Consider the following 17,734-nt stretch of genomic DNA (forward strand, 5'->3'; position numbering starts at 1 on the left):
GCATGCCAAGCTACTTGTTGAGCTTAGCACCAGAGGGTGAGCAATCAGATTGTAGCTGAGATCATTTAGACTGTTGCGGAATATATTGGGCTGTCTTATGGATGAACTGCATGAACGATGACACCAAAGCCTGGATGCAATGAGGGTCCACCTGCATTAACTAACAGCTAATAACATGCAGTGGCAGTGCTGCCTCCTCTGTTATCAATTAGAATCAACATATTACAAATGTCACCATCCATTAATAGACTAATGGGTGACCCATTGATTGGCTGAGCACTGCACAGCTTTCATACTGCTCCACAAGGCCCACAGATTAATCAGAACATCCTCAGTAACCCTGGATCAGCAGACAAGAAGCATCCATAAGGGTGATACCACCCAGCTAGCTGATGAGTAATTTCCACTTAAGCACAATTTAACGCATCAGAATGGAGCATTCAGCACAACAGGAGTCTATATGAGCCTTCTGTCAACTTAAATTCCTTTCTCCTTCCTTGTTATGTTTATCTAGTTTCTTCATAATTGAATCCCTGTAATTTCCCTCAACTATGCTTTGTGGTAGCAGGTTCCTATTTCTCACCATTCTCTCATAAGAACATAAGAAACAGGAGCAGGAGTAGGCCATCTAGCCCCTCGAGCCTGCCCCGCCATTCAATAAGATCATGGCTGATCTGATAGTGGTTCAGTTCCGCTTACCTGCCTGCTCCCCATAACCCTTAATTCCCTTATCGGTCAAAAATCTATCTATCTGTGACTGAAACACATTTAACGAGGTAGCCTCCACTGCTTCAATGGGCAGAGAATTCCAAAGATTCACTGAGAGAAGAAGTTCCTCCTCAACTCTGTTCTAAATTGACTCCCCCTTATTTTGAGGCTGTGCCCTCTAGTTCTTGTTTCCATTCTAAGTGGAAATAATCTCTCTGCTTCTACCCTGTCTAGTCCCTTCATTATCTTATATGTCTCTATAAGATCCCCCCTCAGCCTTCTAAACTCCAACGAGTACAGGCACAACCTACTCAATCTCTCCTCATAAGCTAACCCCCTCATCTCCGGTATCAACCTGGTGAACCTTCTCTGTACTCCGTCCAAGGCCAATACATCCTTTCTCAAATAAGGGGACCAAAATTGCACACACTACTCCAGTTGCGGCCTCACCAGTACCCTGTACAATTGCAGCAAGACCTCCCTGCTTTTATATTCTACCCCCCTCGCTATAAAGGCCAACATTCCAGTTGCCTTCTTGATCACCGGCTGCACCTGCAGACTGAGTTTTTGCAATTCGTGCACAAGGACCCCCAGGTCCCTCTGCACTGTAACATATTGTAATTTTTCACCATTTAAATAATAGTCCATTTTACTATTATTCCTTCCAAAGTGGATAACATCACACTTGCCAATGTTATATTCCATCTCAGTGAAGAAAGTTTATTCTGAATTCCCCATTAGATTTATTAGCAATTATCTTACAGTGACAGGTCATTTTGGACTCCCATTGAAGCATCCCTCTATATCTCCCCTGGCAAACACATTCATAACCTTAAATACCTCTAGCAGATGATCTCCATCATTTCTACTTTAGGGAAAAGAACCCTCACTGTTCAATCTTTTCTAATAGGTATGAATATGAGATCTCCGTTGGGCCCAGTTCTCATAAATATCTTCATTGTCTTCCACAGGAAACAGGTCTCATGGAATCATAGAATCCTACAATGCAGAAGAAGGCCATTCGGCCCATTCAGTCCGCACCAGCCATAATCCCACCCAGGCTCTATCCCCATAATGCCATGCATTTACCCTAGCAATTCCCCTGACACTAAGTGGCAATTTAACATGGCCAATTCTCCGAACCCCCACATCTTTTCGACTGTGGGAGGAAACTGGGGTACCCAGAAGAAACCCACACAGTGACCCAAGGCCAGAATTGAACCTCAGTCCCTGGCACTGTGACGCAGCAGTGCTAACCACTGTGCTACTGTGCCGTCTTCAATAGAATGACCCCTAACCTCTGACCCCTTGCATATTTCTGAGATGTACATGATTCTTGTTTGAGTCTGCAGCTCCATATAAGAACCTATGCACCTTAACGAGCTCTATCCTATGTTCAAATCCACCTTTGAAATGGAGCAGTTGTACCAGCGCCCTTTCCTCAACTTGCTAGCTGAGGAAGTTGCCAAAGGATCCTCTACCACGGTCTACCGCAAGCCTACCCTGTGTTGGCATACCTACAGTTCCACATACTATAAGATTGGCCTCATTGGCAACCTTGTCAATAGGGCCTGAGCCATTTGTTCACTGGGCAAGCTTGATGCTGAAATAGGGTATATCGAAATCTAGCTGTCCTGATCAGATCATTTCTCACTGTGTATCACACAAACATATGAATGGGTCTAAGGTCACCACTTTTGGTCCAGAAAGTGTCCAATCTACCCCAGATTATGCTCAAAACCTTGAGCAATGGGGTGAAGCCAGCTGTTGCACACTGTTACAATACAGTAGCAACACAAGTGATATTTTCCACGGAGAAAAACGCTGTCGTGAAGCCAAAAAAAGTTCTATCGCACAAGCGTGGCGTATGAGTTTTAATGCCAGGCTGTACATCCCAACAACATAGCCCTATGACTGTTCACAATGGGCAAGGCGCAGACCACCTCCAATCAGCCTGTGCTTGCAAAACTCAAACAACATGAGAAGTGATTCCTCTATTGGACAATAGCTGCTGAACAATCCTGATTGCGCCGAAAACCAATTTAAAATTATCAGTCGGGCTCACTTGCACAGGCTAGAAGCTACATATATTCACACCTGCCCTTGGTAAACAGAAGGAGCATAGAGCATACAACAGAGAACAGGAGAGACAGGCCCTTCGGCCCGTGATTTGTCACTCTCCATCCCTCTTGCACTTTCCATCCCTCTCTTTCTCTCTCCAGACCCCCCTCTCTCTCTCTCTCCATTATTCTCCTGCTTCATTTCGCCCTCTCTCCATCCCTTCCTATCTCTCTCCATTCCCTCCTTCTCACCATCCCTCCCTTTCTCCATCCTTCCATATCTCCATCCCTCTCTATGTCTCTCATCCCTGCTTCTCTCCCATCCCTCCCTCTCTCCATGCCTCCCTCTCTCCATCCCTCCCTCTCTCCATATCTCCCTCTCCGTCACTCATCTCTTCTTCCATCCCTCTCTTTCTCTCTCCATTCCCTTCTCTCTTTGTCCCCCTCTCTATCTCCATCCTCCTCTCTCTCTCCATCCTCCTCTCTCTCTCCGTCCATGTCCTCCCCCCATCTGTGTCCCCCTTTCTCTCTCTCTCCATCCATGTCTCCCACCTCTCCATCCATGTCCCCTCTCCCTCTCTGTCCATGTCCCCCTTCTCTCTCTCTCCATATATGTCCCCAGCCCTCCATGTCCCCCCCGCCTCTCCGTCCATGTCTCCCCCTCTCTCTCTCTCCGTCCGTGTCTCCCCCCCCCAAACTCTTTCTCTCTGTCCATGTCCCCTCCACTCTCTCTCTGTCCATGTCCCCTCCACTCTCTCTCTGTCCATGTCCCCTCCACTCTCTCTCTGTCCATGTCTCCCCTCTCTCTCCATCCATGTGTCCGCTCCCTTCCATATGTGTCCCCCCCCTCTCTGTTCATGTGTTCACCCCCTCCGTCCATGTGTCCTCCCCTCCATCAGTGTAGTTCCCACCTGTGTGGTCACCCCCTCTGTCCGTGTGGTCACCCCCTCCATCCATGTGGTCACCCCTCTGTCCGTGTGTCCCCCCCATCCATGTGTCCCCCTCTGTCTATGTGTCCCACCCCCTCTCCGTCCGTGTGCCCTCCTTCCATCTGTGTGTGCCCCCCAACTCCGCCCCCTCTGTCCATGTGTCCCCCTCCCTCTCCGTTCATGTGTCCCCCCATCTGTGTGTCCTGCCCCCTCCATCTGTGTGTCCCTCCCCTCCGTCTGTATCACTCCCCTCTCTCTGTCTATGTGTCCCATCCTTCTCTCCATCTGTGTGTGTCCCCCATCCTTGTACCCCCCTCTCCATCCGTGTGTCAGCCCCCGTCCGTGTGTCCTCCCCCCTCTCTGTCCGTGTGTCCCCCCTTCTCCATCCGTGTGTCCCCCACCTCCATCCATGTGTCCCTGCCCTCTCTCCGCCTATGTGTCCCCCCTCTCTCTGTCTGTGTCCCCCCACTCTCTCTCTGTCCGTGTGTCCCTCCATCCATCCGTGTGTGTCCCCCTCCATCCGTGTACCCACTCCCCCATCCATGTGTCTTCCCTGTCTCTCTCCGTCCATGTCCCTCCATCTGTGTGTCCCCCCCTCTCTCTCTGTCTGTGTGTCCCCGCCCTCCATCCATGTGTCATTCACCCCCCCATCTCTCTCTATCGAGCATAATGTCATTGAACTAATCCCTCCTGCCTGTTCTTGCTCCATGTCCCTCTATTCCTTACTTATCTAAAAGCCCCTTAAATGCTCCCATTGTATCTGCTGCCATCACCATCCCTGGCAGCGGGTTCCAGACACCTACCCTCTCTGTACCTCACCCCTAAACATGATGTTGTTAATATTGAACTCAAATGCATGGGCTGCTGAGCTCATAAGTTCAATGAATACAGTTTCAGACAGCATGGGGTGTATCTGGACCACCAGGAGATAGTGACGCGGTGCAAATGTCTCTGGTTTCCTTCAGTGGTCCATTAGTGAATAGGCTAGCAATGTCGAACAAGAATACGGGCAAGGCATTGCAGTCACTAAACAAAAGGCGAAGGGGCCAACATTCCCTATACGCTCCCCGTGGCGATGCCTTGACCAATTAGAATCAACCGGCATGGTGAAACAAAAGATTGGCAGTTAACTGTTCCCTGCTGCATTATCCTTGGCAACACCTCCACCAATCAGAGTCCACTTACCAACCATTCAGCACCCTCTTCCCATGCAGTATAAATTGTTGTTCCTTTTGAGATTTGGGGTGAATTTTGCCATCCTGCCTACCACAGAAATTGTAGTGGGTGGGACATGGATGATGCAAAGGTCTGCTGACCTTGGGTAGGATTTTCTGGTCTTGGGGTGAAAGTGGCTGGAAAATCCAGCCTTGGGTGTTCTTGAGAATCTGTCCTGATGAATGCAAGATGGAAAGCTTTGGCAGGATGTCTCTTTTCTCAATGATACTCAAGTTCTGTCCTACCAAAAGACATTGCATTTGCTTTTAAAATATTTCTCATTATTTTAATATTGGGAAAGACTTGTTGATTCAAAGAAATTATCTTGAATAAAATGGAAGGTAAAATGGAAGTTAAAATGGGTGGGATGTCCTTTTGGATGTGGGCTTGATGAGTTGAATATCCACCTTGTGCACTGTAGGGATTCTGTTCTAAATTCTAAGCATCGATTTCCCCTGTGAACCCTGACAGAATCCTGACAGTGTGGTTCCTATCCTGTTCACAGCTTTCTGGGATCGGACAGTACAGACACCCTCACCTCGCACACACGTTGAGGAGGGTGAGGTAAACCAGCTGGGAATGTTGAACTGAGGGTTGCAGAGGGGATGGAGAGAGAGGGGAATAGAGAGAGGTGGATGGAGAGAGAGAAAGGATGGATGGAGAGAGAAGTGGATGGAGAGAGAGGTGGATGGAGAGGGAGAGAGGTGGATGGAGAGAGAGAGGGGATGGATGGAGAGAGAGATGGGGTGGATGGAGAGAGTGAGAGGTGGATGGAGAGAGAGAGATGTGGATGGAGAGAGAGAAAAAGAGAGAGGTGGATGGAGAAAGAGGTGGATGGAGAGAGAGATGTAATGGAGAGGGGAGGGATGGAGAGAGAGAAAGGGATGGAGGGAGCAGGGAATAGAGAGAGATGGATGGAGGGGGGAGAGAGGGGTTGAAGAGAGAGGGATGGAGAGAGAGGGGAAGACAGGGTTGACGAGAGGGAGGTATGGAGGGAAAGAGGAGAGGATGGAGAGAGGGGGGATGAAGGGAGAGAGGGATGGTGAGAGGGAGATGTGGAGAGAAGGGGGAGTGGGGGGGGGAGGGGAATGGAGATAGAAATAGGTAAACAGGAACCAGTGCCTGAACCAGAGAGGGTGAGGATATATTGTTAGCCCTGTGCACCATCACACTGCCTGCCCCATGGGAAATCACTGGTTAGTTTGATCATGGGTTCTAGCGCTGGATAGACACATTCACAGCGCTGCTGCCTCAAATACCATCATCCCTGGTTATCTGAATTCCGAATCTCGCATTAGTTAGTCTGTGGCAGAGCGACAGGACCCAGGTCCAGAGTCAGAACACAAAGGGAGAAGCTGCTTTCAAAACTACCAATTTGGAAAGCTTCATAATCCCTCTCTCTCCCCCCGCAAAACAACTTTCCCGGATCCTCTTCTCACGCTGTCTGAGACGGGTAAAGAGTTGGGGTTCGTGTGAAATGCTTTAACTCACTCGCCCGCTCCTTTAGACAGTGGTTAACATAGTGTCCCCAACATCAAACCGCCTGCAGCAATTGCCTGGGTACATTTACCACCCCCCACCCCCGGATATATTGCCCCCAGAATAGAACAAAACCTTATTGAAATCACCCGGGACCCTGCCTACAGAATCACTTCTCCAAGCTGAACTCCCGAGAGAGGGAATGGCTGTTTTATAGAATAATTCTGATAGAGATTTAAACATTGAATGCGCCACTAACTCCAGTTCAAAGGCTTTTGGGCGATTTGCCCCCTCGTCTTTTTCTCTCTCTCTACCCTCTCTTTCTCTCCATCTCTCTCTATCTCTATCGCTTTCTATTCCTCTCTTCCTATATCCCTCTACATTTATTTCTCGCTCTCCCTCTCTCTCAATCCTTCTCTATCTCCCTCAACGCCTCTCTCTCGCCATCCCTCTCTTTCATACTCAACCCTTCTCTTTCTCCATTCCTCTTTCACTCTCCATCCCTCTCTCCAATCCCTCTCTTTTTCTCCATCCGTCATTCACTCTCCATTCCTCTCTCCAGCCCTCTCTTTCTCCGTCCCTCTTTCACCTTCCATCCCTCTCTACCTCTCTCCATCCCCCTCTCTCTCCATCCCTCTCTCTCTCTCTATCCCCCCCATCTATCTCTCTCTCTCTCTACCCCCTCTGTCTCTAACTCTCCCTCTCTCTTCAACCCTCTGCCCCTCTCTCTCCATCCTTCTTCACTTTTTTCTCCATCCCTCTCTCTCCATCCCCCTTCTCTCCATCCCTCTCTCCCCACTCCCATCTCTTTCCATCCCTCTCTCCCCATCATCTCCCCCTCTCCATCCCTCCTTCACTGTTTCTCCACCCTCTCTATCCCTCTCTTCCCTCCTCCTCCCCCTCTTTCCATCCCTCTCTCTCTCCATCCCCCCATCTATCTCTATCTCTCTCCACCCCTCTCTCTATCCTTCCCTCTCTCTTCAACCCTCTGCCCCTTCTCTCTCCATCCCTCTCCCCCTCTTTCTCCATCCCTCTCTCTCTCCATCCTCCCTCTCTCCATCCCTCTCTCCTACTCCCATTTCTTTCTATCCCTCTCTCTCTCCATCATCTCTCCCTCTCTCTCCATCCCTCCTTCTCCGTCTCTCCACCCTCTCTATCCCTCCTCCTCCCCCTCTCTCTCCATCCCTCTCTGTCCATCCCCCCTCTCTCCCCACTCCCATTTCTTTCTATCCCTCTCTCTCTCTCCCCCATCATCTCCCCCTCTCTCTCTGTCTCACCACCCTCTCTATCGTTCCTCCTCCCCCTCTTTCTCCATCCCTCTCTCTCCATCCCCCTTCTCTCCATCCCTCTCTCCCCACTCCCATCTCTTTCTATCCCTCTCTCTCTCTCTTTCTCCATCCCTCTCTCTGTCTCTCCACCCCCCTTTCTCCCTCTCCACCCAAGTGTCGCTCTCTGTCTCTCTCCATCTCTCTCTCCCCACTCCCATTTCTTTCTATCCCTCTCTCTCTCTCTCCATCATTTCCCTCTCTCTCTCTCCATCCCTCCCTCTCTGTCTCTCCACCCTCTCTATCCCTCCTCCTCTCTCTCTCTCCATCCCTCTCTCTCTCTCTCTTTCTCTATCCCTCTCTCTCTGTCTCTCCACCCTCTCTATCGTTCCTCCTCCCCCTCTTTCTCCATCCCTCTTTCTCTCCATCCCCCCTTTCTCCATCCCTCTCTCCCCACTCCCATTTCTTTCTATCCCTCTCTCTCTCCATCATCTCTCCCTCTCTTTCTCCATCCCTCCCTCTCTTGTCTCTCCACCCTCTCTATCCCTCCTCCTCCCCCTCTCTCTCCATCCCTCTCTCTCTCTCTCTCTTTCTCCATCCCTCCCTCTCTTGCCTCCCCAGCCCCCTCCCCTCTCCCTCCCCACCCAGCTGTCTCTCTTTCTCTCTCTCTCTCTCTGGCACAGGGCGGGTTAACTGGAGATTTTCTCTCTGAAATGTTATAACCGTGTCACAATCCCTTGCTGGAAGTAACTCCAGACAGGGATTCCTCACTGCAAACCAACTCTGGTGTGAGTGAGTCTTTTGTTTGGAAGGGAATATGATGAAGTGCCCAGGCGAGCAGCCGCTTTCACTCTCAGCAGACAAATTATGAAATCTCTCTTGGCCCGTGTCTTGCTCATCTTGCCCTGGCTTCTTCTGGTTTTCACTGTGTTGGAGATTGACCCTGGCAGACCCTCAGCCCGGAGCCCGGTGCCCCCGCCCCAGCTCTCCAGGAACCCCGGGCTGCCTGGTTCCGAGCCACTTTCCAACCACACTGTCCCCACCATCTATGCCATCACGCCGACCTACAGCAGACCGGTGCAGAAAGCTGAGCTCACCCGGCTGGCCAACACCTTCCGCCAGCTCCACCATTTCCACTGGCTGCTGGTGGAGGACTCCGCTTCCAGGAGCCGCCTGGTGACCGACCTGTTGGCTCGCTCGGGCGTCCCGTCCTACACCCAGCTCCATGTGCCCACCTCCCGGAGGTACAAGCGGGCAGGTCTGCCCCGAGCGACCGAGCAGAGGAACGAGGGGCTGCGCTGGCTCCGCAGGAACAGGTCCCTCCAGCACTCCGGGGTGGTCTTCTTCGCCGACGATGATAACACTTACAGCCTGGATCTGTTCCAAGAGGTAAGCAGCAAGTTTCTCATCAATAACCGTAAATATACTCCCCCCTGCACATATCCCCTTCAGTAAAAATACTGCCCAGTGAATGTACTCCCCAGTGAATGTACTCCCCAGTAAATATACTTCCCAGTGAATATGCTCCCCAGTAAATATACTCTCCAGTAAATATACTCCCTAGTGAATATACTCCCCAGTAAATAAACTCTCCAGTAAATATACTCCCTAGTGAATATACTCCCCAGTGAATATATCCTCTAGTAAATATACTCCCCAGTAAATATACTCCTCAGTGAATATACTCCCCAGTAAATATACTCTCCAGTAAATATACTCCCCAGTGAATATATCCTCTAGTAAATATACTCTCCAGTAAATATACTCCCCAGTGAATATACTCCCCAGTAAATATACTCCCCAGTGAATATATCCTCTAGTAAATATACTCCCCAGTGAATATACTCCCCAGTAAAAATATTCTCCAGTGAATATTCTCCCCATGAATATATTCCCCAGTGAATATACCCCCAGTAAATACACTCCCCAGTGAATATACTCCCCAATAAATATACTCCCCAGTGAATATACTCCCCAGTAAATATACTCCCCAGTGAATATTCTCCCCATGAATATACTCCCCAGTGAATTATCCTCTAGTAAATATACTCCCCAGTGAATATACTCCCCAGTAAAAATATTCCCCAGTGAATATTTTCCCCATGAATATACTCCCCAGTGAATTATCCTCGAGTAAATATATTCCCCAGTGAATATACTCCCCAGCAAAAATACTTCCCAGTGAATATTCTCCCCATGAATATACTCCCCAGTGAATATATTCTCTAGTAAATATACTCCCTAGTGAATACACCCTCCAGTAAATATACTCCCCAGTAAATATACTCCCCAGTGAATTATCCTCTAGCAAATATACTCTAGTGAATATAACCTCCAGTAAATATACTCCCCAGTAAATATATCTCTAGCAAATATACACCCTAGTGAATATAACCTCCAGTAAATATACTCCCCAGTAAATATATCTCTAGCAAATATACTCCCGAGTGAATACAAGCTCCAGTAAATAAACTCCCCAGTAAATATATTTCTAGCAAATATACTCCCGAGTGAATACACTCTCCCGTAAATATACTCCCCAGTAAATATATCTCTAGCAAATATACTCCCGAGTGAATACAACCTCCGGTAAATATACTCCCCAGTAAATATTCTCCCCAGTAAATATACTCCCTAGTGAACATACTGTCCAGTGGATATGCTGACCTGTGAATATATCCTCTTGTAAATATATGCCCCAGTGAATTTACTCTTCAGTGAATATATCCTCCAATAAATATACTCTCTGGTGAATATATTCTTCAATTAATATATCATTCAGTAAATATACTGCCCAGTGGATATATTCCCCAGTGAATATATCCTCCAGTGAGTATACACCCTAATGAATTTATTCCATAATGAATATACTCTCCAGAGAATATACCTCCAGTAAATATACTCCCCAATGAATATATCCTCCAGTAAATACACTCCCCAGTGATTATACTCCATAGTGAATATACTCTCCAGTGAATATACTGCCTAGTAGATATATTCTTCAGTAAATCTAATCTCCGGTAAAGTAATTACCTAGTGAACACATTTTCCAGTGAATGTACCTTTCGGCAAATATATTCCCTAGGGAATATACTCCCCAGTGAATATACCTTTCAGTGAATATACTCCCCAGTGCATATACTCCCCAGTGATTAAACCCTTCATTGAATATACTCCCCAGTGAATACACTCTTCAGTAAATGTGCTCCCCGTTAAATATATTCCCCAGTCAATATACTCCCTGAGAAATATACTCCCAAGTGAATATACTCTTCAGTAAATATACTCCCCAGTGAATATACTCCCCGTTGACTGTACTCTTTAGTGAATATACTCCCCAGTGAATATACCCTATAGTGAATATATTCCCCAGTGAATATACTCTCCAATAAATATACTCCCCAGTAAATATAGTTACCAGTGGGTATATCTTTTTGTAAGTACCTCCACACTAAGTATATTTCCAGTGAATACGCCTTCCAGTAAATATACTCCCCAGTAAATATACTGCCCAGTAAATATACTCCCTGGTGAAAATACCCTTAACTAAATTTACTCCCCAATAAATATACTCCCCAGTGAATACACCATTCAGTAAATATATTCCCCAGTAAATATACTTCCTGGTGAAAATACCCTGAAGTAAATTTACTCCTTAGTGAATATATTCCCCTGTAAATATATTTCACAGTAAATATATTTCATAGTAAATGTACACGTCAATAAATTTGCTTGCTATTGAATATACTCCCCAGTGAATATACCCTTCAGTGAATATATCCTTCAGTGAATATACTCTCCACTGAATATACTCACCAGTGAATATGCTCCCCAGTAAACATAGTCCGAACAAACATACCCCCAGTTTATATACTTCCCTGTAAGTGTACACCCAAGTAAATACACTATGCAATTAATAGATTACCCAGTAAATCTATTCACCAAATAAAATAGTCCCCAGTCAATCTGTTTCCATTGAATGTACTTCCCCAGTTAATATACTTTCCAGTAATTATACTCCTTATAAATAAACTCCCAGTAAACTCCCCAATGAATATACTCGCCAGTGAATATGCTCCCAAGATGATCCCAGTTGTATATGTGTGAGAGATTGAAATTGTATATTTGTGTGTAAGAGATTGGGGTTGTATATATGTGTGAGAGATTGAGGCTGTATATGTGTGTGTGAGAGATTGAGGTTGTATATGTGTGTGAGAGAGATTGGGTTTGTTTGTGTATATGAATGACTGGGATTGTACATATGTGTTTGTGAGAGATTGGTTTTTATTCATGTGTGATGGATTGTAGCTCAAGTTGTTTGCAGGGCTTGAGGCCAGGAGCAGGGCAATAGGACTAATTGGATAGCACTTTCAAAGAGTCAGCACAAATAGCCAAATAGCCTCCTTCTCTATGATTCAATGACTGAATTATTTTTGATATGTATCCATTCTGTGCGTGACAGAACGGGAATGTGAGTGTTTGTCTGTTGTGGAGCACTTTTTGCCTGTTGATACCCAAGTCTTTACGTCCCTTCAAATTGTGTTTGTATGAAACTGGATAATATATCTACCATAGGACCCAATGTTTTAGCTAAGTGAGTGTCCAGTCACCCCCTGTGACTGAGCTGGCTGATATATAAATAGATCATAGTTTTATTGGAAAATCAGAACTGTGATGAGGATGCAAACAAGACAGGTAATTGTAATTCACAATATACTTATATACAATCATTAAAGTAAAGTCTAAAATAACAAAAGAATTGCACAATTGCTAACATTTCAGCTTACAAATGGTTACATGTTGCAAAATGTGAGTCTCCTTAATTTAGAAAAGAAATGAAACGTCAACTGTATTCTACTTTGTATTCAGACCCATCAATCATATGTGTCAGGTTGAGCTTATTAATTTCTAGATCATTTACATATTATCTCTGAGTTTTTATAAACGGGCTGTCTTGTGGTCTATTCATTCAATATCATATTTGTGGAAGGGTGTCTTTTCACCTTAATTGTTTTGGACATTTTACTCTTGTGTCGTTATGGTAATGAGAGGAATGAGAGGAATTGTAGAGTTTCCCAGTGAAATTCCACTTCCCAGCTGGGATCCCACACACACACTCTAGCTGTTGATAAATTGCCACTTGATGTCAGGGGGATTAGCAGGGTAAATACATGGGATTATAGTGATAGAGCCTGGGCGAGATTTCTATCAGTGCAAGCTCGATGGGTCAAATGGCCTCCTTTTTATGCCTTGTAGGGATTCTATGATTCTCTGATGGTGTCAGAGTAGTTTTGGTGCAAGGGTCAGCTTTGGAACTGGTTTCAAAACAATTTCCACCTTTGCCATGTGCCTCTTAAAATGCAATGTTACAGATTTGCATTCAACGCACAACCCTCTTGCTCCCCCTCTCACCAACTCTGAGATTAGCAAACCACATTCAAAGTGATCTCAATGAGATTACCTTTTGTGTGACATGCTTAACTGGAAGACTTTAAGGGCAGCACGGTGGCACAGTGGTAGCACAGTAGTTAGCACTGTTGCTTCACAGCTCCAGGGTCTGGCTTGGATCACCATCTGTGTGGAGCTTGCACATTCTCCTCGTGTCTGCGTGGGTTTCCTCCAGGTGCTCCACTTTCCCCCCACAGCCCAAAGATGTGCAGGTTAGGTTGATTGACTGTGCTAAAATTGCCCCTTAGTGTCTTGAGATGTGTAGGTTAGAGGGATTAGTAGGTAAATATGTAGGTATATGGGGGTAGGGCCTGGGTGGGATTGTGGTCGGTGCAGACTCGATGGGCCAAATGGCCTCCTTCTGCACTGTAGGGTTTCTATGACTTCACATGATTAATTTTCTCAAGCTTCACGGCCCTATCGATCTATTGGCTGTGTCTCGCAGTCATGTAAATTCCATAGTTCAATACACAGGGTGGGATTTCCCAGCTCTTTGGTAAATCCAGCATTCCAAACAGGTACTGTGGCCACAGAATCGGAGCAGGCGAGGGTCTGACAACGGAAATCTCCTTTGACCTCGGGCCAAATTTCAGCTCTTGCTTGAGCAAGGCCATAAAGTCCCACCCTGGGATTTTATCCCAGTTGGCAAATCATGTTGCAGCTATAGAAAACCTTGATTAGGCCGTATTTGGAGTGTTGCACCGTTCTGGTCGCCACATTACCAGAAGGACATGGAAGGTTTGGAGAGAGTACAGAGAAGGTTCACCAGGATGTTGCCTGGTCTCGAGGGTGTCGACAATGAGGAGAGGTTGAATAAACTGGGATTGTTTTCGCTGGAAAGACGGAGGCCGAGGAGAGACCTGATGGAGGTCTACAAAACTCTGAGAGGCATAGTGGGGTTAGATAGTCAGAGGCTTATTCCCAGGGTGGAAGTGTCAATTACAAGGGGACACAAGTTTGAGGTCAGAGGGGGAAAGGTTAGGGAGATGTGCGTTGCAAGTTTCTCACACAGAGAGTGGTGGGTGCCTGGAACATGCTGCCAGAGGAGGTGATGGAAGCAGGCACTTTAGTATCATTTAAGAGGCATCTGGATGGGTACATGAATAGGGAGGGAATGGAGGGGTATGAATCCTATGATTCTATGAGTAAGGCAGAAGGCTTTTTTTTGTTTAGTTAGGGCATCAACGGGCTTGGTGGGCCGAAGGGCCTGTTCCTGTGCTGTTGTTTTCTTTGGTCTGTGTTTTCGATTGTAGAGATCCAGTGTTCACGTCCCGGGCTGCCTCCTAATGGAGGGAGATTGATGATGATGATGTGAGAATCAGCATGGACAAATGCTTTTGCTAAAATTAGTCAGCATGACTGTGGCTGATGTTTTCTGTTTGTTGGCGTTAAGATGTAGCTGGTTGAGGAGATCCAAGAGGCAGTGGATTGTGGGTAATTTCTTTCTATTATCGGGCTGCAGATGGTCAAAATGTCTAATTGTGTCACTCATACTCCACCTCGCTCTTTAAAAGCCTGTTAGGGTAGCACGGTGGCACAGTGGGTTAGCACTGCTGCCTCACAGCTCCAAGGACCCGGGTTCAATTCCGGCCTTGGGTCACCGTCTGTGTAGAGTCTGCGCATTCTCCCCGTGTCTGTGTGGGTTTCCTCCGGGTGCTCCAGTTTCCACTGCGAGCCAGGTGCATTGGCCATGCTAAATTGCCAATTAAGTGTCCCTGGATGCGTAGGTTAGAGAGGTTAGTGGGGTCAATATGTGGGGTTACGGGAATAGGGCCTGGGTGGGGTTGTTATCGGTGTGGACTCAATGGGCCGAATGGCCTCCTTCTGCACTATACGGATTCTATGAAGTCTACGATTCTGAGCAACAAGAATATTGAATGCACAAAAAGATGCAGAAACCTGTATCTAGCAGTTCTCTTGTATCCCAAAGTGATGACAAACATTGTTGCTTTGAATAGAGTGATTCCATAGTGTTCTGTATACGTTCTGTATAGCCCTTTGCATCCTCTGTGTCACCTGACCCATCCTCTGAAAGGGCTATGAATGACCTGCCGACAGGGCTGAAGTGCAGTACAGTTATAATAAACCCTATTATTCCTGTGGCTTGCCTTTGGTGTGATTTCTTTGGAGCTACCCCTCTGGAATCTCAGCCTTAACACATAGAGCCATGACTTCCCTACAATGCAGAAGGAGGCCATCTATCCTATCCAGTCTGCACTGACCCTCTAAAAGAATATTCTAACAAGGCTCACCCCACCCCCCCCACCTTATCCCTGTACATTGGTCATGGCCAATCCATCTAATCGACATATCTGGGGATACTAAGCGGCAATTTAGCGTGGCCAAGCCACCTAACCTGCCCATGTGAGAGGAAACCGGAGCACCCGAAGGAAACCCACGCAGACACGGGGAGAATGTGCGGACCGCGCACAGACAGTGATGCAAGGTGGGAGTTGAACCTGGCTGGAGTCATCTCAAGTGTTGGGATTGCATGGGGATAGATTTGGGAATAATGGAGAATGAAAGGGGTGACTTGGAGGCTTGGAGGGTACACACACACACACACACACACACACACACACACATGCACACGCACACACCCACACATATGTGCACACACTCATTCACACTGACACACATACACACACTCGCTCACACACTTACATTCACACTCACACACACACACGCACACTTGCACACACACACACATTCGCACCCACATACACATGCACACACATTCATTCACACACTCACACACGCATGCACACACTCACTCACACATACACACACACTCATGCACACACACGCAGTGTTGCACACACACATGCATACACATGCGTGCATTCACACACACACACTCATGCACACACACGCACACGTGCACACACACATGCACTCGCACTCACACACACTCATGCACACACATGCACACTTGTGCACACACACACATTCGCACCCACATACACATGCACACACACTCACTCGTACACTCACACACACATGCACACACTCACTCACACATACACACGCACTCACCCACACACACTCATGCACACACACGCAGTGTTGCGCACACACAAGCATACACATGCATGCATTCACACACACACATTCACACTCATGCACACACACGCACACTTGCACACACGCATGCACTCACACTCACTCACACACACTGACACACGCACACACACGCACACTTGCACGCATACCCACACACATGCATGCACTCTCACACACAGACAGACACACACTCACTTATATATACACACTCATACACACACACACTCACTCACTCACACACTCTGATTGTTGAGGATGGAGATTAGAAGAATGCTTACCTGAAATGGCAGTAAAACTGGAACTGTACCCATTGCACTTGAATGGCTCCCTCAGAGAATTGGGCACACATTTCTGAAGAGACCCAGTGAAGATACCCCTATTCCCTCACACTTTGAATCTCAGTGAGTTCAGGTGCAAAACTTTAGTGTGTTTTTACGCTTTGCAATGAAGAGATTTTCTTTTAACCTTAAACCAAGGGACAGAGTGAATTGGGAGAAACTCTTCCCATTGGTGGAAGAAGCGAGGACCAGGGGGCGCAAGTTTAAAGCGATCAGCAAAAGAAGCAATGGTGACCACGAGGCAACATTTTTCACCCAGTGAGTGGTTCAGATCTGGAAGCTGCTGCCTCAGAGGGTGGTGGAGGCAGATCCCAACAAGGTGGAATTGGATCATTACCTGAGAAGGAAGAAAATGGCGGGCAACTGGATGAAGGCCAGGGGAGCGGCAATCGGTAAATTGCTCCTTCGGAGATCCAGCCCACGCACAATGGATCAAACGGCCTTAAGAACATAAGAAATAGGAGCAGGATTAGGCCATCTAGCCCTTCGAGCCTGCCCCGCCATTCAATGAGATCATGGCTGATCTGAAGTGGATCAGTTCCACTTTCCCGCTTTCTCCCCATAACCCTTAATTCCCCTGTCTATCAGAAACCTATCTACCCGTGACTTAAATATATTTAGCGAGGTAGCCTCCACCACTTCAACGGGCAGAGAATTCCAGAGATTCACCACCCTTTGAGTGAAGAAGTTCCTCCTCAACTCTGATCTAAACTGCAGCCCCCCCTTATGAGGCTGTGCCCTCTAGTCCTGCTATCCTTTCTCAGCAGGAAGAATCTCTCTACCTCTACCCTATCCATCCCCTTCATTATCTTATACGTCTCTATAAGATCCCCCCTCAGCCTTCTAAACTCCAAGGAGTACAGACCCAGTCTATTTAGTCTCTCTTCATAGTCCAACCCCCTCATCTCCGGTATCAGTCTAGTGAACCCTCTCTGCACTCCCTCCAAGGCCAATATATCCTTCCGCAAGTGCAGTGACCAAAACTGCACACAGTACTCCAGCTGCAGCTTCACCAGTGCCCTGTACAGTTGCAGCAAGACCTCCCTACTTTTACATTCTGTCCCCCTCACTATGAAGGCCAGCATCCCATTCTCCTTCCTGATCACCTGCTGCACCTGCAGACTGGGTTTTTGCGATTCGTGCACAAGGACCCCCAGGTCCCTCTGCACCGTAGCATGCTGCAGCTTTTCGCCTTTTAACTAAGAATCCCTCCTACTATTATTTCTGCC

At 47.2% G+C, this 17,734-nt stretch overlaps 1 protein-coding gene across 1 annotated transcript in view; it reads left to right on the forward strand.

Annotated features, from left to right (window-relative positions):
* Positions 1-8,016: 8,016 nt before the first annotated feature.
* The window catches only part of b3gat2 (beta-1,3-glucuronyltransferase 2 (glucuronosyltransferase S)), a 106,636-nt gene continuing 96,918 nt past the window's right edge, over positions 8,017-17,734 (forward strand). The window contains exon 1 of the mRNA XM_080191965.1: positions 8,017-9,045. Coding sequence (XP_080048091.1) covers positions 8,524-9,045 — 522 coding nt within the window. The 5' untranslated portion in view covers positions 8,017-8,523. The remainder of the gene's footprint in view (positions 9,046-17,734) is intronic.

This window comes from Carcharhinus amblyrhynchos, chromosome 7 (assembly GCF_965287045.1).
Source record: "Carcharhinus amblyrhynchos chromosome 7, sCarAmb.v2.hapA, whole genome shotgun sequence".
Lineage (NCBI taxonomy): Eukaryota > Metazoa > Chordata > Chondrichthyes > Carcharhiniformes > Carcharhinidae > Carcharhinus > Carcharhinus amblyrhynchos.